This window comes from Monopterus albus, unplaced genomic scaffold, assembly GCF_001952655.1.
Source record: "Monopterus albus unplaced genomic scaffold, M_albus_1.0 scaffold4.1, whole genome shotgun sequence".
NCBI classification, from domain to species: Eukaryota; Metazoa; Chordata; class Actinopteri; order Synbranchiformes; family Synbranchidae; genus Monopterus; species Monopterus albus.
The window spans coordinates 4,348,106-4,371,506 of NW_018127884.1; the positions used below are offsets into that span (position 1 = coordinate 4,348,106).

General features: G+C 40.1%; 1 protein-coding gene across 3 annotated transcripts in view; it reads left to right on the forward strand.

The window, feature by feature from the left end:
* Positions 1–23,401, forward strand: part of dagla (diacylglycerol lipase, alpha) — a 31,370-nt gene that overhangs the window by 4,987 nt on the left and 2,982 nt on the right. For 2 of the 3 annotated variants that reach the window (XM_020608413.1, XM_020608428.1), the window contains exons 2-19: positions 9,348–9,449; positions 9,576–9,787; positions 9,947–10,048; positions 10,137–10,275; positions 10,428–10,515; positions 11,199–11,333; positions 11,437–11,514; positions 12,591–12,715; positions 13,065–13,215; positions 14,773–14,856; positions 15,457–15,534; positions 15,806–15,886; positions 16,134–16,276; positions 17,949–18,017; positions 18,113–18,185; positions 18,596–18,804; positions 19,878–20,004; positions 23,213–23,379. In XM_020608413.1, coding sequence (XP_020464069.1) covers positions 9,355–9,449; positions 9,576–9,787; positions 9,947–10,048; positions 10,137–10,275; positions 10,428–10,515; positions 11,199–11,333; positions 11,437–11,514; positions 12,591–12,715; positions 13,065–13,215; positions 14,773–14,856; positions 15,457–15,534; positions 15,806–15,886; positions 16,134–16,276; positions 17,949–18,017; positions 18,113–18,185; positions 18,596–18,804; positions 19,878–20,004; positions 23,213–23,379 — 2,156 coding nt within the window. In that variant the 5' untranslated portion in view covers positions 9,348–9,354. Of the gene's footprint in view, positions 1–602; positions 752–9,347; positions 9,450–9,575; positions 9,788–9,946; positions 10,049–10,136; positions 10,276–10,427; positions 10,516–11,198; positions 11,334–11,436; positions 11,515–12,590; positions 12,716–13,064; positions 13,216–14,772; positions 14,857–15,456; positions 15,535–15,805; positions 15,887–16,133; positions 16,277–17,948; positions 18,018–18,112; positions 18,186–18,595; positions 18,805–19,877; positions 20,005–23,212; positions 23,380–23,401 lie in introns of all 3 variants that reach the window. The other variant, XM_020608419.1, reaches the window with a different exon arrangement.

Below are 23,401 nucleotides of genomic sequence, written 5' to 3' on the forward strand. Positions count from 1 at the left end.
GAAGTCACTGCATAACTGCATGTATGCCCACAGAGCTCCATTTTAAAACTAGTTCAATTAATAGTAAGGTGTAGACCTTACTTTGTAAAGTGTCCTGAGATGACTTTTGTTGTGATTTGGCACTATACAAATACATTTGAATTGAATAATAATAATAGCTGAATAATGATAACACTGATGTGAGTCAGTCCTGTCCAGGAAGCAATACAGATATTTGTACTCATTTTTTTCATTCAATAAATCAAAACACCATATGAGTATTTTATTCCTGTGGGTCAGCACAGGACATTCAGACTTGATGCAGAAACTAAATATGCAGTATTGAATATCAGATGCATTCTACTCGCCTCCAATGTTCATCCTGCTAAAAGCTGGTGCTGCCATGTTTGTAAGTTGGTTGATCTTAGTGCAAGTGAGGGAATCAGGCCCTTACTAATTATTGAAAGTGTGCTGTATTTGCAGGCTAAACATAGATGAACTCTAGATGCAGCTTTGTAGTTCAGTACTGGGTTGTTACCATCTGTTAGGCTTTTTCCACCTTTAGGAACTTATCGACCTGTAATTGAACTTGTACCCTTTTGTCCTGGTTGATTTTGTTGCAGGTATGATTAATGAGCACTGTGGTTATCGACTCAAAGTCCTCTCCTCAAGCTGTGTGTCTGTGTGAGAAGCGCAGCTCCACCCTTGTATAAACATTGACTGACCCAAAGAAAAATACAGTGGAAAAGCAAATCAGAACCAACCATATACTGTAAGTCCTTCAAGTTTTGTTGGGTTAAGGAAGCTGCAGGTTACACTTTAACTTCTCTTGGTGGAAATGTATTACTTGATTAGCAAAGCAACACAAACATACTGTATGAGCAAGAGAATGCAGTTCAAACATGAAATTAAAGCTTATCAGAACACTCATACCAAGTGAATGATGGCCATCATCCCTGTAGCTACCTCAGGAAAGATGTAGTGACCTGAAAGAGTTTTCATCACAGCATGCTCAATGCTTTCCATTTGTATGGACTTGCACCCGTTAGACAAAGCAAAAGGAGAACAGTGTTTAATGTTTATTTGAAAAATACATAACACATGGTTATAAGAGTACAGTTTCCCCATTTCAAACAAGTATCCTGTTTTTTGGTGACTAAGCCGTCCCTGGTAGGCTAGTGGTTAAGGGGCAGCGCTCTCGCCGCTGTGCCCCGAGTTCGAATCAGGGTTGCATCAGGAAGAGCATCCGGCGTAAAAAAAAACAAAACATGCCAAATGTCAACATGCGAGTCGTCAGTGTGACGATTCGCTGTGGCGACCCCTAAACGGGAAAAGCTGAAAGTGACGTAATTTCTATCATGTTTTTTAGTGACTGAAAGTAAAAGGCACCCTTTGTGATGCTTGACCCAAAATTGGCATTTTGATAATCAGTCACTCACCCTCTGTAGGCCTGAAAGGTATGTTAGTTAAATGGATTCCTCTGGTGATAAGTTTCCACGGCACAATCCAATTGTCTCCTGTTCATACATTACTCATTATGGAGGAAATGTGTTTCCTCAGGTTACTCCAAAATCTCAGGTTCTGGATGGTTTTCAGTAGGTTTATGTGGTTATTTTGAAATGTTTTCCTATATTAAAACTAGGCATTGGAATCTGTTGTAAATGACAAAAGTCAATTCAATTGCAAGTTTAATAGCATAAGTAAACAACAAACTTTATAAATGACACGATGGCCTTTTAAATGCACAAGGTGTAATTGTAGCTGAGGATGTCATTGGATTATTATGATAAGTACTGTGTTTGAACTGATCAGTTACATGTATCCTTCTGTTCTCATAATGGTTTTGTATTCCTCACTGTTTGTTTTTAAACCAGTTTGCGATCGCATCCGTGTATGGAGATATTTGCTAGACAAAGTAAATGTTCTTGTTGAGTGGTGATACATGTTGAGTTTACACAGTGGGAGAACGTGATGGAAAATTAAAAGGCTGTAACCAACAGGTTGTGTTGCACAGCTCAGCTCACTGCTGCTGCAGCAGCAGCAGACTCGCTGTGAGTGAGAAGGAAGAGTAGAATACTAAAACACCTGCTGCAAGTCATGCCAGATCAATGTGCTTTATGTAAAACAAGGAATATACAACAGTGCTGAGTTCAGATGGGAGTTGAGTTTGCAGATTTTACTGTAGATTCAGGTCCTGTATGTACCATTACTTTCAGGAGTGATGTAATGGCAGTGCTCTCTCTTGTCGTTTAGTGAGACCTGGGACCTGTGCCACAAAGCGAGATTAGTGGTTTATCCAGCTAACTTTGGGCTCAGCTCAGGTTTTCCTGTACCACGAAGCTGGCTCACTTTCAATCAGGCTAGATCACCACAATAACTTATGCTGCATGGTTAACCTGCTCTATAGCAGATTAACTTCAGAGGACCAGTCAGATCACTGGAAAAACTGTTCATTTCTACTGGATCTACTGGAGGCACAATGAAGCCAGGTAACCCCAAATTAGCTAAACTAAGTTGAACTTGGTTCATGGTACAGGGCTCTGGTCAGTATTAACTTCTACTTTTTATTATTTCATTTATGTTTAGCACCTACAGGGTCTTTGTCAGTAAATATTAGATTATTGTGCATTTCAGTAGGTTGTTGCTTGTGTCATTCTCATATGCTGCATGCTTGCGCCTTGTTTGTTTCGGTAAATCATTGTCAAAGACAGTGCCATAATGACGGGACGGGGAGCCCTGTCATTGTTGTTGCATCATTGTCGTTGCAGCACGTGGGTATGGGTCTGAGCCTGGCACACAGTAGCACGCTGTGGGGAGCACAAAAGCATTGCTCACATGTAGGAATATGTCACAGTCTTCATACAAAACACATGTCATTTGGATTCAGAGGGAGTCCATAGCTCATGATGAGAATCAAGAGTTTGCATGACTCATGCAGAAAGCACTGTAGTAGTAGAGTCAGGGAGAGCAGCTCATCCTGGAGTCCTCTGTAAGGTGGAGTCACCCTAAATGTCGGGTTTTAGCTGATCCTTTGTTCTGCGGTCTACAAACACAGTAGGGTGTGTGCCAGTTTCAGGTGCTGTGAGTGAAGGTATTGTTTGAGGAGGTTTAAAACTGTTTGAATTTTTACTTCAGTAATCCATTAGAAAATTTCTCTACTATTCGTAGAACATTTGTAACAGATTGACTTGGCATTTATCTTTATCCTGGCTGTGTATCATTGCAAGAAAATCATGGAGGGTATCGCTGTTAGGATACAGAAGTGAGCGAGTCACAAAAAATTGACGGACCCAGGTGGCTGACCCAGGTGGCCTGATAACGTAATCAGGGTAAGGGAGTGAAAACAGAGTGAGGGGAGTGAGAAAGTAGGTGCAGCCGGGCAAACCTGACAATCGCTTGAAGTAAATGAGCCCTTAGTTGAATCAGTAGCCACAGTAATAGAAAAACTATCATTATTTGGATAGTAAAAAACATTTGCCATCATACCTTAAATTACAATAAAAAGTCTGACTTGCTCTGCTAAGCGCATCAATATGCTTTTACATATTTAAAACATTTTTAATTGTGGTTTCTCCCTGATCTGTGTTTGTTTGACTTTAACATTAGAAAAATGGGTGACATGCTATGAAACGTCATACCTGCAGCTTCTGAAAAAAAAAAACGTATGTAAAGTGAAAACATGACATCCATTAGCCTATATCTAAATGAAACTTTGCTGCATGTTTAAATGTGCTAGGTAAGATGACAAGAACTGATGGTGTTAAATCATTTATTAATAATTTTGATTCTGCTTTGGTCAGCTGCTTGCCATGTTGAGTGGATTAGAAAGGGTTTCGTCACATTAAAGTGAAATATTTAGGAATGGTCTGCGCTGCTCATAATTATGGAAGACACATGCTGTATAACCAGAGTGAGAGTTGTCTGCATCCTCGACAAGAAGTCAGACACCTTCCCAGTTAGTGTTGGCCTTCATCAGGGTTCTTCCTAGTCATCGATAAGCACAAGAAAATGGAAATGGCATGCTGTAAAAGTTGAATTACTCGAACTTTTTTTCTGGTTTTGAAATAATCAGAACTTTGTCATAATTTAACAGCACTCCAGTAAGGCCTTGACTCTGTTTCTAAGTGTATTTTTTTAAAACCTCATTAGTTATTGCACAGAAAAATATGTTTCAATGCTTCAATCCTTTTTATTGCAAAGTATTTGGCAGCCTTTGTGTGTATTGGCCGGTTTTATGGAGGACTGCTAGTAGATTAGGTAAACGTATATAAATTACATTTATTGTCAAAGGACTGTGTTGTAAAAAATATAATTTCCAATTTTGTTGACACACATGTACCATAGTTTCAACTGTTGACCTGGAATTGTTTGAGCAGTAACAGGGATCAGGGTCAACTGGAATTAAGCATCAATTTTATTCTGTAATTAATTTGTCTTTTTTTTTTTGTTTAAATGTTTTATCTTTTCAAAAAGACTGGGTTTCCTGTGGAAATGAAAGGCGAGTATGAACCATGTCACAGCAGTTTAGTGTGGTGGGGAAAAAAGGATAAATGCATGTGCTAATGTCTAGAGTAGAAGAAGAAACGGTACCACTAATAGGCCAGCATCCCTGTGGGTGATGGATGGGAAAGCCCTTAAGGAGGCAACTGCTCTTAGTGAGGGTGTTGGTGTTGGGTTGAGTCGTGTACTGATGGCTGAGGTATTCTTCCATGAAATGAGGTGAGCTGAGTTGATCTTATCAGAGGTCAGTGTACGCGGAACTGCTTATGAGAGTAATAGGCTGGATTTGTGTATTTCACTGCAGCTTGATAGATCACTAAGATCACTGAGCTAGTGCAGTGTCTCCTGTAAGGTTTTGACTGTACAGAAAAGGTAAGGTTGACTTTAAAATGCTTATCATAAACTGAAAATAGAGAGAAGGGAGCTGAGGACACAGCTGTACCAAGTCATTTTCAACTGGACTTGGGTAGTAGACTGTCAAAGGACATTTCCCTGAGGTGCTCTTAGCACATTGATCTCCTCAGAACCTCAAGAGTAATCGGTCAGATTTATTGATTGACCTCAGAATCTGTGGTGACTGTTGTTGCCCGACAGAGGCCTGACTGGTGAGAACACAGCCTGAATAGCTTCCACCACCTGTGACCCTGGACATGATAAGCATTTTAGAAAATACACGGATGCTCAGACAGATGGAAGGAGCTAACACTACCTAAACTAATTTTACTGAGTAGATTTACACTACAAAAAGATTGTAATCCAATTTAATGTATAATTATGTCCTAATGTTTTTTCCACTGTGGAGGTCTCTGTTGGGAGTTCCAGCCATATTGCAGCAACAGGCCTGGAGGACAGTACTGATAACAGTGTCCCTGGTGGTCTAGTGGCTGCCTTCTGCATGTAAGAGATTTTCTTGATTTCACTGCCCTGATTGTTGTGGCCTAAATGAGATTTGAGGGGAGTTCAGACGTTCCCTTATTCATTTTCCCCTCTTTTTTCCCTCCCTCCCTCTTTCCACTGTCCTCTTTAATGTTTCTCCAACCCAAATAAGACTTTTGGAAGTAACTGTTAGGTGATTTCAGTCACATGAAGCCATTCCTATGCCCTTGATTCTGTTCACTCTTTGCATTATCTCATAGCAAAGGAGCCTCAGTCTTTTCTGAAGCTTTGGCTGTTGTGATTATTCGTTGCCTTTTCTTTCTATATCTTTCTCTTTTTGGGATAAATATTCACAGCAAGTATCTGAGCTCTATATTTGGGTGTCATGCAGTTTGCTCTGGAAAACAAAGAATTTTTTTTTTCTTCAACCAAACACTGCTGCAGCTGATTTCCCTGAGCTGTCTGTCCCTTTCATACTGTCCCACTTTGACCCCACTGCTTTGATGCCACTAGCTAATTGTAATCACTTGCCAACACAGCTCAGGCTAAGTTCCTGTGAAAACAACTTTTGTGTCAATAAAACATTGAGGATACGAGTCGTTACTTGGCATAAATAATGGTCCTTTTTGTACCCACTCTATGAAATCAGTTTGTTGGTGTGTAATTCAAACAGATCGAAGATTTTTATATTCTAACCTTCTACCATCTGGATGCAACAGCCTTCATGTACTTTATGGTTTCAAGCGGTATGAGCCTCTTTTCATACAGGTCAAGGTTTGAAAAGAGAGCTGCATGAATTAACACAAACACCTTAAAATTAAATCCAACAGTCGTGCAATAAATGCCATCACAGATGTGTGGAGATTCTACTTTACAGCTACGTTTGGAGTCTGTAGTTTATATTTTATTATGTCTTTCAGGCAGTGTTGGTGAGGGTATAACTGTGAGCACTGGTGGGAGATTTAGAGTTCATTTTCCATTATAGGATGGGAGACAACCAGGCCTCCTTTCTGCTGACTGAATATAAATTTTCAAGCAGGTATTTCAGTCACATAGTAGTTGTCAGCTTGATTAAGGTAACTGACAAAGCAAAACTAGTTTCACCAGTCAATTCTTCCTAGACACAATAAATCGAAGTATTTTTGCCAGTTCCGGTGCCTCTGAAATTGAAACAGCAAATTTTAGTTTTGACAGTTCATCAGGTCTCCAGGCTGCAATAATGTAGGTGCTGTACATTTCTGCACTATATTTAAACAGTCTAGACTTGATATGGGCTCAGTGCTGGACCAGCTTAATCTCATGTGTATAAATGTGAACAAATCACCAAATAAATGCATTTAAACTGGCAAAAATCGCTGCAGAATTGGAATCGATGTCTGTCTGGTATATATGATATCGTACATGTTGTAAAGATACTGTGCCAGGGTTTAGTGGTGCACTCAAAGTAAAATAAAGCAGGTGTAGATGAAGTAAGCAATACAACATTTTGTAGTGAAATAACCGTGGTCAGTCATAGTCAGATAGGACATATGGTAAAGAAGTCACAATCTTACTAAAAGTATTTTGTGTTTCATGTTGATCCTGAACAACAGGAGAAACTTTTGATCTGCGTGCACACAGAATGCAAATCATTGCAAGTTTTTAGGCTCAATAGGCTTTGGAAAATATAATTTGGGAAATAAACAAGGCAAACGGAATATGGCTACAGTAACATGTTGTGAAATATTTCTAGACTTTGCATGAAGATAGGTCAAAACTTTTATTTTGCCAGTGCCAAGCTCCTAGATTGTGAGTTTAATTGTGTTAGGCTACAAGTTAAAAGTCCAGTGAACCCTGGGGAACATGGGAATTTATTCTGACAAGTGTTTCAGTCTGTGTAAATAACAGAATAGAGAAGGGTTTGTAAAAAGTACTTCAGCACCAGATCAACACAGAGGAAACACCAGTGTTTTTCTGTAATACTCTACGCATCCCTACTGAGAGCTGCTGTATGTAGGTGGGAGCACACATGACTCAATGGATGTTTTTGTTTTCCTCCTTTGCCCGATTTCTTTATTCCCAATATACAGGTAATTGGGGGAATAACTGTACATATATTATTTGCAGAAGAATAGTTTGTTTTTATTTTCAGGTGCTTTCTCAATGAGCTAGACGATGTCCTTTCTTGTCCTTCTGAGTCTTAGACACCTTAGACCCCTCTGCAGTTCATGATAATGTGCTGAGCTAGTATATTGAAAACGTCAAATACAGGGTTTTGTACGGAGGATTAGAATGATTAGGTCAGAGGCAAGTCATGATGAAAGGGGAAGCTCATTGCAGTCTGTGCAGGCTGTGGTTCTATACATTCAACTTGGCAGTTAGTTGACCTATTTGATGAATAGCACAGATCCTTGCAGATGTTAATCAGTAGTCATGTTAGTGCAGGGCTATGAGGACAGCTGCTATCATCCTTTCAGAGACTAGCTGTCCGTCGATCATCATTACACAGCATGACATTACCCGAGAAACTCTGTACACATGCTTCTTCATTGTTTAGTAAAAAGGATGGATGTCTGGGGCCACTGTAAAGCACAAAGCTATAGGTGTTATTTCAAATCACGTTATTGACAGTCTTTTTTGTGGAGTAGTGTAGCTGGATTTTTAGCTTGTGTCGCTGCTGATTCATACTCTTAACTTACCTTAAAGGCGTAGGAATAGAATGGTGTTCAGGTCGTCTTGATCTGTGTGCACTATATTTAAATTAATAGGCATTTGGTCCAGTTGATTTGAACAAACAAGTGCAAGAACAAAAGACATAAACTCAAGAAGCAGAAATGTGAACAAACTTGGAAAACTATTAAACAAAGGCATGCCAATTAAAGATTTTTGCAGTGCAACACAGTTGTTGTGCCAGTACTTGGTCCAGCCTGACAAGTTGCCACTGGAGCTGTCTTTAATACACAATTACACATCATTGTTTCATTTGATCCATTTAAATTAACAACCTAGGTCTTACAGCATCTGCATTTTCCTTATTTGTAATCACACTAACTCACCTCTGCGGTTTCAGTAAAATTTATTGTGAAACCCACTGCAGCATACTTTGCTGCAGCGTTGATCCACTCTAAACAGGGCATCTCTGTGCAATCCTGCATTTAGCTACCTTTAACCAGGGAATGACAACTATCTCATGTGCTACTTTATGCAGGCACGATGCAGAGTGAGACTTTAACAACTGTGATGACTGTGGTATTTAAGGGTGAATCAAGGAGGATGCTGCCAGATTCACAAGAACTTAAAAAATGTGAAAAATAAAATGTTCTGAAACAAAACAAAAAAGCAGAGGAGTGCTGGACAGAGACCAGTAAGAACTCTTACAATTATGTTGTGTTGCTTTATCTGTTGTGAGGCCCAGCTTTTCTTTATAGTAAGTTGTTAAATACAGTATACAGTCAATAGCTATGGCAGAATGGATGGCTTACTTTTTTGACAGAACTGAAGAAGCTGTCTTTAGCAAATATGCAGGAGCAGGTCACCACAGAGGCTGTATCGGCCTGTATCTGTATCAGCATCACAAGGCCTGCATCAGCCTCTGCTTCCCTTCTCTCTTTGCTGTTTCCTTCCTGCTCTGTCTTTTGCAGTTCATGTCAGTTTAGAGGCAACTTGAGTAAATTTGCAATCCTTTTTCAAATAAGAGTAATGTATTTAAAAAAAAAAGCTAAACACGGCCATAACCAGCATGGTACAGTTGTATATCAAAGCAGATTTTCCTTCTTTTGTTCATAAAGTGGTGGTTTCTCTGCATCCATCCAGTATAAATGCACTGAGTTTGTTTGTTGTTGCCTTGTCCTTTTCTTCCTTTCTAACTGACGTTCAGTCATGAAAGACTATGATGCACAATATATAAGACATTAGGTTAAACCCATGAGAAATGGGGTATAATGAGTTCTGAGATGTAGTGATGTCATTTGTTCCTAAAGTTTTCTTTATGCCTTTGTTTGTTTGTTGTACAGGGCAGTGATGCCTGGCATGGTGATGTTTCGACGGCGCTGGTCAGTTGGCAGTGATGACCTAGTGCTGCCAGCCCTCTTCCTTTTTTTATTGCACTGCGTCTGGTGAGTCAGTGTTTCTTTCACTGTATGGCGTTTCTTTGCATGTATATTAAATTCTTATTTATCACTGTATGTGAAGATATTTCTTTATGTGTATTATCACTACCTTCCCTTGTCTTGCACACTCAGGTTGGTGGTTCTGTCCGTGGTTCTGTTTGGTCTTCCCTATGGCTCAGACCAGTCCTGTTCTGTGACGCTGGTAGACCATGGTCGAGGATACCTGGGCATCCTGGTCAGTTGCCTTATCTGTGAGAGTGCCATCATGTGGTTGAGCATGAGAGGCAGCATTTTGTACACTCAGCCCAGGGAAGCTGTGCAGTATGTCCTCTACATCCGACTAGGTAAGACACAGAGGATTAGCTCTTGATGCTTGTTAGGATTGAAGGAGATGGTTGTGAGGATTAGTTGTGGCTTCAAGTTAAGATTAGAACACTGTTTGTATTGATTGGCAGATATTGATCATTATTCTCCACACTCCCTCTCCCTCTTTCTTTCTCCAGCTATTCTATTGGTCGAACTTGTATATGCTGTGGTGGGAATTGCCTGGCTTGTCCAGTATTACCAGCCATGTTCTGATGTCACTGCCAAAAACCTGGCTTTGGGTGAGTGAAAGGAGACTGAAAATGGACATTTTAAGTTAAAGGACTTTGGTATTCTTAAATGTAAATAATGATTTAATATTCTCCAAAGGAATTGTTGCATGCAACTGGCTTGTGATCTTCAGCGTTTGCATTACCCTCCTGTGCACCTTTGATCCTACGGGTCGGACTTTTGTGAAACTGAAAGCCACCCGTCGGCGGCAGCGCAACCTCACAACATACACACTCAGGTATTAACAGGCCCTTAGCTTCTTCATTTCTTTCTTTGTGTCTTGTTTTGTCGTGGAACAAAACCAAACACAACATCCAGTCTTTTACATCTTAAGTGTTTTTCACACACATTCAGTTGTGATGGTATTCTTTGCCTTTTTCTCACCGTTAGACACAGGTTAGAGGAAGGCCAAGCTAGCAGCTGGAGCAGGAGACTAAAGTTCTTCATGTGCTGCACAAGAGCCCAGGATACACAATCAGTGAGTCACATAAAACACTCACCACTTTCCTCACTGCGGTTAAAGCAAAACAAAGTAATGAAACCTGAGATAAAGTGAGACATAAAGTCCAGTGAGCTAGTCATTAAACCCTGAGGGCATGAATCAAATTTGGCAAAAAGGAGCTTATTGCACAACCACTTAACAAGTACAGTATATAAAATATGAATAGAAAATGATTTCATTTTAGGTTAATTCAATTTATAAGCTGCCCGTTAAAAAGTTCAGCACAACTGTAGTTGTATAAATTTCTATAACTACCATTCATAACACTAGGCTGCAGAACTAAAAGTCAAAGTAAAAACAAAATCCACCAACATTGCCATCAGCTTTTAGCTAACAGTTCAGTGTATTTTCTGAATAAATTAAAACCAGTACTTGAACAAGACATGGTGTCTTCAGTGGTGTATGTACAAATCCAGTGGGCCTACAGTACAACCCCACAGGTTAGTGTAGTAATGTGTGTGTCATTGCAGTCATGCACGGGTGGTGTGGATGATGTATAATTATAGAAATCAAGTAATATCCTTTGGCAAAGGATATTACTGAATTTTAGAAGCCAGAGCTGGACAAATTAAATACTGTATTTCATGATGATAATGTCAGTTCTGTGGCAAACCTCCTGTAATTCAGTCCTCTTGTGGTTACTCTGCTTTGCTGTCCAGGATGCATATTCAGAAGTGGCCAGCCTTTTTGCAGAGTTCTTCAGAGATCTGGACATTGTGCCTAGTGATATTATTGCTGGCTTGGTACTTCTCCGCCAGAGACAGAGGTCTAAGAGGTCTGCTATACTGGACCAGGTATCAGAGCTTATAAAATACATTAACGTCTGCATTTTTGTCCTTGTGTACAGTATGTACCTGCTGCAGTGAAAGAATAACTATTCTCTTTTCTCTTACTAAGGCCAACAATGACATTTTAGCCTTCTTATCTGGAATGCCTGTTACTCGTAATACTAGATACCTGGACCTTAAGAATACGGTGAGTTTCTTCCTTATCATATATTGACAAGGCCAAGGCTGGCTTGTATTCATTCTACATGAATAATGGACACCTGTGAAAGTTAAATGGCCTATAATTTAGGTAAACAATGAAATACCAAATCACTTGTTCTTAAGCTTAATTTAAAGTGTAGCCTCTTAGCCTACATTGTAGCCTGACGTGTACCTCTCCAGAAATGTAACTACACGCCATGGCAATGCAGACCGCAGCAACTGTGATTTATTGCATCACGTTTCCTCATTCATGTCTCTCGGTGCCTGGACAGGCACGGAAAATCCCCCTTCGTTCTGCCTCAGCTGGTTCAATGGTAGTACAGACCATCTCCTCCAAGGTCTTCTCTCATATCTGTGTTGCAGTAATTTCAGTGAAAGTGACTGGTGTTCAACATCTTTTAGTTTGAACTCCAACATGACCCCCTCAGTTTCTGTCACTATTGTTTGTAAGTGGTGAAGAAATCCAACAAAGTGGTATAGAAACACCGCTGACCCGTGTTTTTGCAGTGTAATTGCAGGGCTACACACAAATATAAATGCTCACAATGCTGTAGGCTCTACCTAGATTCACCACAGAACCATAAATCAAGCTTTAGTCTTTCAGTTTCATGGGCTCAAAGCCAGGTATGTAAATTAATGTAAATGATACACAAAGAGAAGGCTCATTTGTGACTAACAAAGGTTTCACAAGGTCCTCACATTTTATTTCCTTGAATTTTACAAATTAAAACTTTGAATTTAACAAATTATGTTAAGTGGATTAAAAACATTGAGTTGAGCCAGGGGCCTCGGGGTCCCTGTCTGCTAAAAAGCTTTTTTTAAAATTTTTATTTCACACAATATATTAAAAGAAATTGTATTTTTTTTTGTATGTTATGTGTAAACTGTATTGTATCAGATTCAACAGTCGTCTATGAGAACCCTTCTGACAGATGCTCTTTTTCTGTCATGCTGCTTCTTAGTTATTGGTGTGTGTGCTCACACTAGTTAAGTCATATTTGAATGTTATCTCAGGCATTTTTTTCATTTGTTTTGATGCATGTCTGCCTTTTTCTTTCCTAGGCCGAGATGAACATGTACAAGGATGTGTGCTATTACATGCTATTTGCCCTGGCTGCATATGGTTGGCCCATGTATCTGATGAGGAAGCCTGCCTGTGGGGTGTGTCGCCTCGCCAGCTCCTGCCCGTGAGCACTCAGACATACACCTGCACAGTTTGGATCTATTTGGCCTCTTGTGTCTCTTGAGCCTTTCCAGTGCAGATCAAATTTCATATGTGTCAACACTTGTTATTTATTAATCACCTGAGACAATGCCACTCTTGTTAGACCCACTCACTGACACAAGCAATGTAGAATTAATCATATACACAGATTGTCTGCACTGGGATAGTAGACTATGCAGTCTTACCTGTCCACTGTATTTCTCTTGTGTCTGTTCCACCCACTGTTTTACAAACAAAGAGAGGCATTTATCTGTTATTTTTGTCTTTGTGTGTCCCCCCTGTTCTCTTTTTATCCTCCGCTTTCACCTCAGATGCACGTCAGTGTCTGGATCTCGGTTGTCTCAGTCTGTGACAGTGGAAGAGGACAATTGCTGTGGCTGTAATATCCTGGCTATACGCAGACACTTCCTGGACAGGGACCTCAAGCAGGTTCACATTGTCTACACTTCCTGCCACGATGCTGTGAGTAATCCTACAACCCGCTAATGAGCAATCAGAGGTGTCTGGGCTTTATTTCCTGAATAAAACAAAGGAACCGGAGCAGTTTAACAGCTTCAGGCAAACATTTTCATTTGTTCGTCCAAGCAGACAGTGCTTGTGTCAAACAAACATCAAATAACACAGGTCTTGTGTGCAGTGCTGCACAACCACAGAGAAGAAGTTATTCTAATTATTTCGTGGCTTTATTTTTGAGGTTTTGGACATTGTTTTTATGTGTTTGGATAACACTTTACTCACCAGTGTAGTTGCTGAGATACGGGGAGCCGAGAGTGAGCTGTGTCCGCATCCTTGGCAGTAAGTCAGGCGTGTTCTCAGTAGATGTTGGACTCTGTTGAGGCTCTGCTTTGTCATGAGCCATTTTTACACATCAACTCTGGACTATGTCCGCGGAATCAGGCCTGAGCTTTGTCGAGAGTTCATTCATGTAGCACACAACAGAAGATATTCAATTCAACTTTATTCCAGACACAAGGTCCAAATTAAATGAAACAGGATAATACATAAGAGTTGCATACAAACCATGAGAAAAACCATAACCATTGAGGTTTCTTAAGTAAGATTCTTACTGCACCATTATAAGCTGTCTGAAGCCTCTGTAAGCTTGCTTGTTTATAGTTTGACCATAAGTGGGCAGCGTATAGTGGTGTACAGTATTCTCTGAACATGACAATCTTCACTTTATCTGTACACATACCAAACTTACTCATCTAATAGAAATACTCCCATTTGGTTTATGCCCGCCTTCTGCACGCCTGGGTAGAGAACGCAGAAGGCGGGTCATGATGTGGTCGCGTAGCCAGTTTATAATTTGGTCATAAACAGAGTATTTTGCCTTGTCTGATGATTCTGGCACTGGTTCTTGATGACAGAAGTTTCTGGATCTCATTGTGTTTCCGGTTAGACATTTTCGTTGGCGTCTCTATTGTAAATGACCATTTTTCTTCACCATTGGATGTTTGTATTTTTGCGGTTTCAAGCCAGTCGCATGTTAAAATGTCATCAACAGCCCACTAACTCCCTGTGAATACTCCAGACTATAGGCTGCTGTATTCTCACATGGGCCCACTCCAGCTCACTCGGGCCTTACGCAGACTTTGTACTAGGGAGCTGGCAGAGTCTGGGGCAACTGACTCAGATGTTTGCGTTGTCATGTACAGCTCCGCCGGGTAATGTCTAGCGAATTTCAGGATTCCAGTGCAAGTCTGAAAAGGGCTGTAGATTCTACTTGTGATCATTTAATAATTATATTTCAGTGTAGAATTTCCATAACATTCACATTGGCACTTGAGCCAGATGATGTCATTGATTTGTAAAATGGGGAACCTCTCAGTGAAGTTAGCCAACACCGAGTTTCCTTCTTTAAGTTCCTCTCACGCAGTGACACATGACTGTGTACTCTGCCAAGCTGAGAAAGGTATGATGACTCTAGTAGTGCTCAGTTAGCGCTGCAAGTGAAACTGTGTGTGTTCCTCTCACTGTCTAACCAGCTTTACTATCTGCTCTGCATCTTCCACACAGGTTTATGAAACTCCATTTTTTGTGGCAGTGGATCACGCGAAAAAGAAAGTTGTCATCAGTATCAGAGGAACCCTGTCGCCAAAGGTGTATTTCAGCTCCCTTGTCTTTTTTTTATCGTAATACAGGGTGGGCCACAGAAAAGTAGCCCGCCTCCAGTACCGGTGCTACGGGCAGTACGGGTACATGGGCTACTTTACCGTGGCCCACCCTGTATTTCTTTAGCTGTCTCTGAACGTTAGGTGACCCTCCTCCCTTCTGTACCTCACAACAGCAACACCTCCAGAGCAGGTGAAGTCCACTAGGTTAATGTTCTGTTCACAAACTCCTACATACTTCACACATACAGCAGAGACATGACTGTGCACTTTCAGAAATAAATGTCCTATTTATTTTTTTAACATCCATATTTCAGAAAACTCCTGTTTTCTGTGAGGAAAGTAATTGTGTATCCCATTGATCTCAGGTGCTTTGCTCTTATCCATTCAGTACAGTTTAACAGTGTAGTAAATCACAATGCAGGTACCCTACATGCACTCTGGGGCATTAGAAACACATCACAATGATAAAAGAAACTTTTCACTTTCCACTGCCTTAGGAGAGAGTGTAGTACTTCACCAATAATATAGGAACTCTGCTTTATGCTGTCTTCTGTAAAATCTCTTTCATTTGTCCTTTGTGTATCAGGATGCCTTGACTGACCTGACGGGGGATCCTGAACGTTTGCCTGTAGAGGAGCAGCATGGGACCTGGCTTGGCCACAAGGTCAGAGAGAGCCGTTTCTAAACCACTCATCTTCAGTACTTCATTACAAAGTCTTCTGTGATATTTTTTGAGCTTCTCTGTTGTCCATAATGCAATTTCAGCAATTATCCTAGCAATCCTAGACTCCAAGGATCATTTAAATTGTTTACAGTAGAGTAATTACTAAAATATTTTAGTATGAGAGTAATAATGCAGATTTCCTATCGATATTGATTTCTCTGTCACCATCCTCTCTTCCACTCAGTGAATTTCTCCTTCTTTCTTCTCTCAGGGGATGGTTTTTTCAGCAGAATACATTAAGAAGAAACTGGAGCAGGAAATGATCTTGTCACAAGCCTTTGGAAGAGACTTGGTACATGTCTCAGTATACTGTGTAACGACTGGTGAACATTTTTCATAATGTGAATTTGTATTAACCCCAGTCTAGTATGTTATCCATGCTGCACTAGTTATGTAACATTACATTACTCCAAACCCAAATGTAAACAAAGAATTCTACAAGTACCAGTAGAGGCACCTTAAATGTTTAAGTGATTATCTTCCCAGTGGTAACAAAAGTGTGCTGTTGCAAGTGTAATGATTGTGACTGTCTCTCACAGAACAAGGGCACCATGCACTATGGCCTGGTGATCGTTGGCCATTCTCTAGGAGCAGGCACTGCTGCTATCCTCTCGTTCTTGCTGAGACCTCAGTACCCCACACTTCACTGCTACTCTTACTCTCCACCCGGTGGCCTTCTTAGGTGAGTCAGCCTGTGTGTCTTCTATACAGTGTACAAAAAAAAAAGAGATGACATGACAGTGTGAGTATTTTTGGTGTACTCTTTTTTGCCTTTATTTGAAAGTATAGAAGCAGACAAGAAAGAAAGGGGGGAGAGAGAGTGGTCCCCTGGATGCAGGCCGAGGTTTTGTAGCATAGATATGATTTATTTTTTCTTTATTTTATAATCCTATTAAAAAACACAGTCTATGGATAAGTCGGAAGCTTGATTATTCAAGTTTCCCATCAAAATATCTATTACAGAAATATGGTAATCCTAAAATAATTTTGTAGTAACTGACTTGTAATGCTATACAGTAAAACCTTGGATTGTGAGTATAATTTGTTCCGACAGCGTGCTTGTAATCCAAAGCACTCGTATATCAAAGTGAAATTCCCCATAAGAAATAATGGAAACTCAGATGATTTGTTCTACACCCACTTATCCATATAAAAATGATTACAGTAATACAAAATACAGTATAAAGTAAAAATAAAACAAATTAACCTGCACTTTACCTTTTGAAAAGAATTGTGGCTGGCGTGAGGGAGACGAGAGAGGAGCTATCTGTTGGCTCGCTGAAATTTTTTTCTTTTTGTGTGACCTTAACAAGGAAGTTATCCAATGACACTTACTTTTGCCTCCTTTTGAGGATTTAGCAGAAATGTGGCATTGCATTGTCGTTAAACAGATTTATCGTTTGTTCTGCTACAGCTTTATTCGGGTGGTGCTTTCCTACAAAATTTTGCAGTGTTTCCCACATTTTACACATCTCCCTTATAAAATCTTGGGATGTTGGCCACTTGCATACCTCGTTCATGCTTCTCGATGATTTCCTTTTTAACTTCCACTGTAATCATCTCCTTTTTCTTACCGCCTTTCTTTTTAACCTTTATTTTTGTCTTCATCGGGGCTATTGTTGCAGTACAAATGTTAACTATATGAGTGAGGCGTCGTAACGCTCAGCAGACAAAGCGTGCGTACTAGTCGTATTGCAAGACCTCGCTCGTTTATCATGTTAAAATTTACCAAAAAAATTTTGCTCGTCTTGCAAACCAGGTTACCCGCAAACCAAGCTTTTACTGTAATTATTACAGGAAAAATGTGTGTGCATCCTTTAATAACAAAGCCACGTAGTGACAGACCTGCCATAAGGGTAATTTCTCAAACTTGAAAAGAAATAAGATGGTTGACAAAATAAAATTACAGAGTAGAGAAACGTAACATGCAGGTGACCGCCACTGAATGATTTGAGCAGGAAATATGTGTGAATCATACATTACCAGTCAAAGTTTGGACACTCTTTGCCATTGAATTGAATGGACAGTGTCCAGCCTTTTGACTGGTAGTGTATATGAGCTGAACATCTGTGGGAGATCTCGATCTGTCACTTAAACACCTATTTCACTATCAACATCATCAAACACCAAATGAGAGATTACGTTTTAAAAGAACTGTGTTTCAGCCTCAGGTAGAGTATAGAGATGGTAGAATCTTTGGCAAGTAGCCCTGAAGCTGTTCTGGAGGATCCTGCTCGTACCACTACAGTACGAAATGTTTGTAGAGAACTTTGTTCCCTCTCACTTCACAGTTTTTACTCTCTTCACATGCTGTGTTTGTGTAATTTATCAGTTTATTTATTTTTTTTACCCAGTGAGGATGCCATGGAATACTCCAAAGAGTTTGTTTCATCTGTGGTATTAGGAAAAGACCTTGTACCAAGGTATCGCTTCTGCTATATTTATTTCATGTATCTGTTTAACTCCACTTTGCTACAGTATTACCACTATAAGCATCTCTACCTCTGGTCTTTCATAGACTCGGCCTTTCGCAACTGGAGGGTTTCCGACGCCACCTTCTGGAAGTCTTACAAAAAAGTAACAAGCCAAAGGTGACTTAAACTCTTAACACTGTGGACGATGGCAGACCTGTAGATCACTTGTACTATGAAAGCATCAAAAAGAAAGATACTAAGAGATTGTGCTGTCAAGAACAAGCTGTGCTGTCTCACAGTTATTTGTAGGAGTGCTTTACTGACAGTTGACAAAAACACATCTGTACCATACTGACACTAATGAATAATCAAATAGTTGTGAGATTCACAACATATTTGCATGTTCATCCATCAAAATAAACCCAGTAGCCTCTCACTTGTAATGCAAGTTTTGCATTAGCTGACTAAAAATAAAAAGCACCATACTACAGTTGTCTTTTCTGTGATTAACTCAGCATTTAGTTAAATTACTGTTGTGTTGTACAACAACAGTACTTTTTTTGTTTTTGTTTTGTTTTTTGTAACAGTGGAGGATCATTGCGGGAGGCACCAAATGTATCCCGAAATCAGAGCTTCCACTAGAAGATGATGATCCTCAGTCTCAACCAGCTGCAGCGCCCAGCAATCGCCTGTGGCTCCACCCCAGTGACCTCAGCATTGCCCTTTCAGCCTCCACTCCCCTCTATCCTCCTGGCAGGGTCATCCACGTGGTGCACAACCATCCTCCAGAGACATGGTGAGATTTCATTAAAGCTGTGAGCAGATACCAGCAATTACATCGTCAAATCTGGTTCTTTACTGTTTCTTCTGTGGATTCCAGAAGTGGGATCAGTCAGAAGTTGAGCGCTATTGAGATTTAGAGCTTGACTTTGTACACAGCATACACTTTTACCACACAACTTCAGCTCCCAGATAGTCAAGTGGTTGCATAACTGATGCGTGGACATGATTACCTTAAAGCAAACCTTATATTTGCTTCACACCTGTGACATAAAGGAACTGGCAGCTCAGTGGGAAAAGGTATACGCTGCATATGTGCGACAGTGTGGGTTTGCAGTGTGTCACGCAGCACTCCGGTTACACTCTCTGTTGCACTGTCTAATATCAGTGTCTTTTGTACCTGTTTTCTTATCTACTTGTGTTTTTTATTTTGTACAGCAGGGGAATATACTTAAAGGAGAAATGTACATCTTTACCACTAATGTGTGGAGATGCTGAAATTTTGCTATCAAACATATGCATCCTGTAGTAGCTGGGCTGTAATCTAAGGCCAGAAAACATTTCAGTGATCTTATGGATAAAAGTGGATGTCATTTTATATCGTAAAGAGATAAGCAGTATCTGATATAGAATGACATTCTGAAAATATTATATACATCTTTTTAAAGTATTTATTGATTTGACAAGTTGTGTAACTGTCTGGTTGGATTAAAGTATTGGTGACTTCTGTAAGTCAAAGTCAAAAATAAAAGACCATTACTAACTGATGGTTGTGTTGCAGAGCACCACTAGAAGCCAGTTAACTTAAAGGAAGCTGGTTGAGGTCTGTCCTGTAGGTTACCCACAGTGACAACAAGATAAATCTCATGTGTGGTTGGTATGTCTGATAAAGGAATTATGATGTAGTTTGCCATATGCATTAAAATTACAAAATATTCCACTTAGTGGTGTGATAGCTTGAATTATGCTTCTCCCACATGTACTGTATTGTAAGTGTGAAGGACACCGAGGCAGGCTGCTAAATTAACATTTGTTCAATTCGTCTTTCACCGTAATTGACAGGCATTCTCTCTCTCTGCCTCTCTGTAGCTGTGGCCAGGAGGAGCCAACCTACTCAGCTCTGTGGGGGGACAACAAGGCCTTCGATGAGGTCATCATATCACCCGCCATGCTTAATGAGCACATGCCACACATGGTGATGGAGGGCCTAAACAAGGTCTGGTTTTATGTGTGTGCATGCAGATGGATTTGGCTTTTGGGTAATTATGGTGAAATGGGTCTCAACTCTTGCTCCTGATTTCCTAAACTGGGTAACTGAACTGGTGGCTGATTCATGAATTGCCTCCAACTATAAAAACCTACACCTCTTTAAAACCTCTTTAACCTACACCTTACCTTTTGGTTTTTTTTCCACGGTGCTCCAGTCTCAAAGCATTGGAACTGTTCACTCCTGGTTGGTTCCATGGTCTTCTCTGGTCCTTATGAGCTTATTCTTTACAAACACTGAACATCTGTTTTGATTATTTTGATTGGACATTAATGTGGATATTTGCTGTGTGGGATTGTACTTTCTTGAGGCTGCGGTGTTACAGTTTCCCTCTCTGTGCACATTGATTTTGTTGTTGTAGCTGTCTCAGCATGTCTCTGGATAGCTATTTAAAAGTTGTGTGTGTGTGTGTGTGTGTGTCTTTTTACATCTGTTGTGCCTGGTCTGTAGTGTGATACCTCTGGTGTTTCTGCAGGTACTGGAACCATTTTGTCCCCTGTCTGAGCAGGAAAACTCGGAACCGATGGAACAGGAAGTGGGTCAACCTAGCCGCATAGCCACGCAAAAAGATTTAAACTCTAGCCCTCTGATTCTGTCTCTTCCACCCACAAAGACCAGTCCTGCTCTGCTTCCCTCATAGAGACAGAGTTTGCCACTGTCCCTTTGACTACCCTTTTCTTTTACCTCCTTTTTAGATGCTCAGCCTGTTCTTCCTCCTCCTCATTCAGACCGTACTTCTGCCTCGCAGTCAAGCTTGGTGATTCTTCCCCCACTTTCTAACACTCCTTCTGACCCCGACTCAGGAGTGCTTTCGGTTGAAGATGATTAATACATTCCACCACAAACCCAGACAGACCTGCCCAACTCTTGCTCTTGTGTGGATGTGACTGTTACTCCTCTGTTTGAAAATCTGAATCTAACTGTACTCTGATAGAAAATGTTCCTTTCAAGAAAGCAACATCACATAGCTCTCTGCAAAATGATGAAGTCTATAGTTTAGAAGTGACAAACTGTCCTTCTGATTCTCTTGTATGGACTTTATGATAATCAGTATTAGACTTGACCTTTGTTAGCCTCATAATATGGATTGCATAATTATCTAAATAGTGATACAAGTTAATTCATTGTGAGCTTGAAACTTGAAAACTGTCATTGTTACTATTAGTGCTGTGTCTAAATGGCCAGACTAAGATGAAATGATGTCGTGCACATGAAGTTCAACAGGAATAATATTGCACCTGATGTAAAACTCAGGATATGGTGTCAGTCTTATGTAATCTCATTAAACCAAAGTCTTTAAAAATAGCCTTTTACAGCCCTGCATGATGAGTCCCAGCCCACCTGCCATCTTTTCTCTTGTTAGTGAGAGTAATCCAGCTTTACTTAAATCAATCCTTCATTCTTCTTCTTTCCTCTCACCGCTACAGTATATTTGGTCAAGTGCTGTGGCATGACCCTGTTCCTCGAGCTGACAGGTTTTATTCACAAAGTTTCCATGGTAACCTAATTTCTTTCACATTAGCTGCTCTTTCTTCCTTCTTGGCTGGGTTTTTCAGTAACTGCAGCTCTTCAGTCTGAATGCTTTTTTTTCCCTTCCTGCTGCTTGAAAGCACATATTCAGCTTTTCCTTCTCCTCTATCATAATCCTACAAATTACTCATCAGTAGCAGATGGAATAACAAGGGGGGAGAAATGTGTAAGTGTGGAGTACTCTGCTCAGCTCCACTGCTCACTGAGTCTAACAGATTTTTAATTTCTTATTACTGACTTGGTACTTTGGAGGGCTTTATTAGTAAAATGAAATATTTTATGTCCTCCACTGTAACTGCCATGTCACAATGTGCTTTCACAAATCAGGTCGGTCATATGGATCTATGGCTGTATGGATTGCAGTACAGTATTGCATAATGCACAACTCCAAGTATCATTTTGAAACGTACATTTCTCTCCTCAGTTATACAGAGTCTGCAGTCTCGTGCTTTTTTGTCGCCATTTGTTGATTGTTGTGCCTACAACTGCCGATGATGTGCTTGATACTCTTAGTGCCAAATACTTGCTGTGGTTTAACACTTGCAGCAATCTTATCCTCATGTTTTGTTTTACACACGTTTTCATTTGTGATCCATAACCATCAGCATACCCAAACATACGTAACATATTTTATGTTGTTTTTAACATATTGAACCTGTGTCCTTAAGATTTCAGTCTGCATTCATTTCCATTTAATTATGCCGTTTTATGTTGTATTGTCTGTTTATTTTTTGTTTTCATATCCTTTCTTACTGTTCCTGTTGTTTTTATGCCATGTGGTGCTTCCACCAGTTGTTTTTACTGATTAAAATTAACCAGCTATATGTAATTGTGTGGTGATGTGATTTACCATTTGCTCTCCTCACATTTTTAACTAGTAACACAACACAGAGCTGTCTGGAATCTTTTTTTGAAGTTGCATATATAGTTGTCTTATGGTTTTCTGTTCCTTACTGCACTTTAGGAATTGTGTAGTTGTTGCTCAGACATCTTGACTTTATTGTGGGTGTTTGAATGTCAGTTGGAGTGTGTGTAAGCTCACCTTTCGACTGCACTTAAATTCATGTCAACTACACTGTGCTTTTTAACAATATAATAATAGATGTCATTGAAAACCGAGTATGATCCAAATACATAACTAACTCGATGAGCGGCACAGGTTAGACACCTGGATGAAAACTGACTCTGTGTTGATGATGCGTTCCCAAACTATTAAATACCAGTGGATTACACAATGATTTCTTGATTTATAAGCCCTGTTTTTTTTTTTTTTTATCCCACCTGCTGGCAGAGAAGAAGAAACATTTTTTTACATTTCTGTCTGGTTTGATGTCAGTACTCTGAAATTCCTCTGCATCCAGTTTTTTGAGAACATAGAACATAAAGTAGTAAAATTTAACAGTCATTGAGGTTATTTGTTTGTTCAGCCTGCAAAATAAGCAAATACTGGTTTGGTGCAGCAACAATAAACTTACAAAATATGTGTGTAGGGGGTACTTCTCTATAGTTAGAACTGAGTTTGTATACGTTCCTGTATGCAACCCCAGTGCACACCCTCCTTGCTTTCTTACTCTGATTGTGCCTTTATCTGTCAAGTTACATATGTATACTTTTGTGCTTATGACAGGTGCTGGAGAACTACAACAAAGGTAAAACAGCTCTGCTATCAGCTGCCAAGATCATGGTGAGCCCCACAGAAGTGGACTTGAACCCAGAACACTTGTTCGTGGAAACATCAACCGCTTCGCAGCAGCCAACGCCTACAACTCACCACCGCAGGAACAGCAGTGTTCGGTTAGTACACCGTGCACCACTG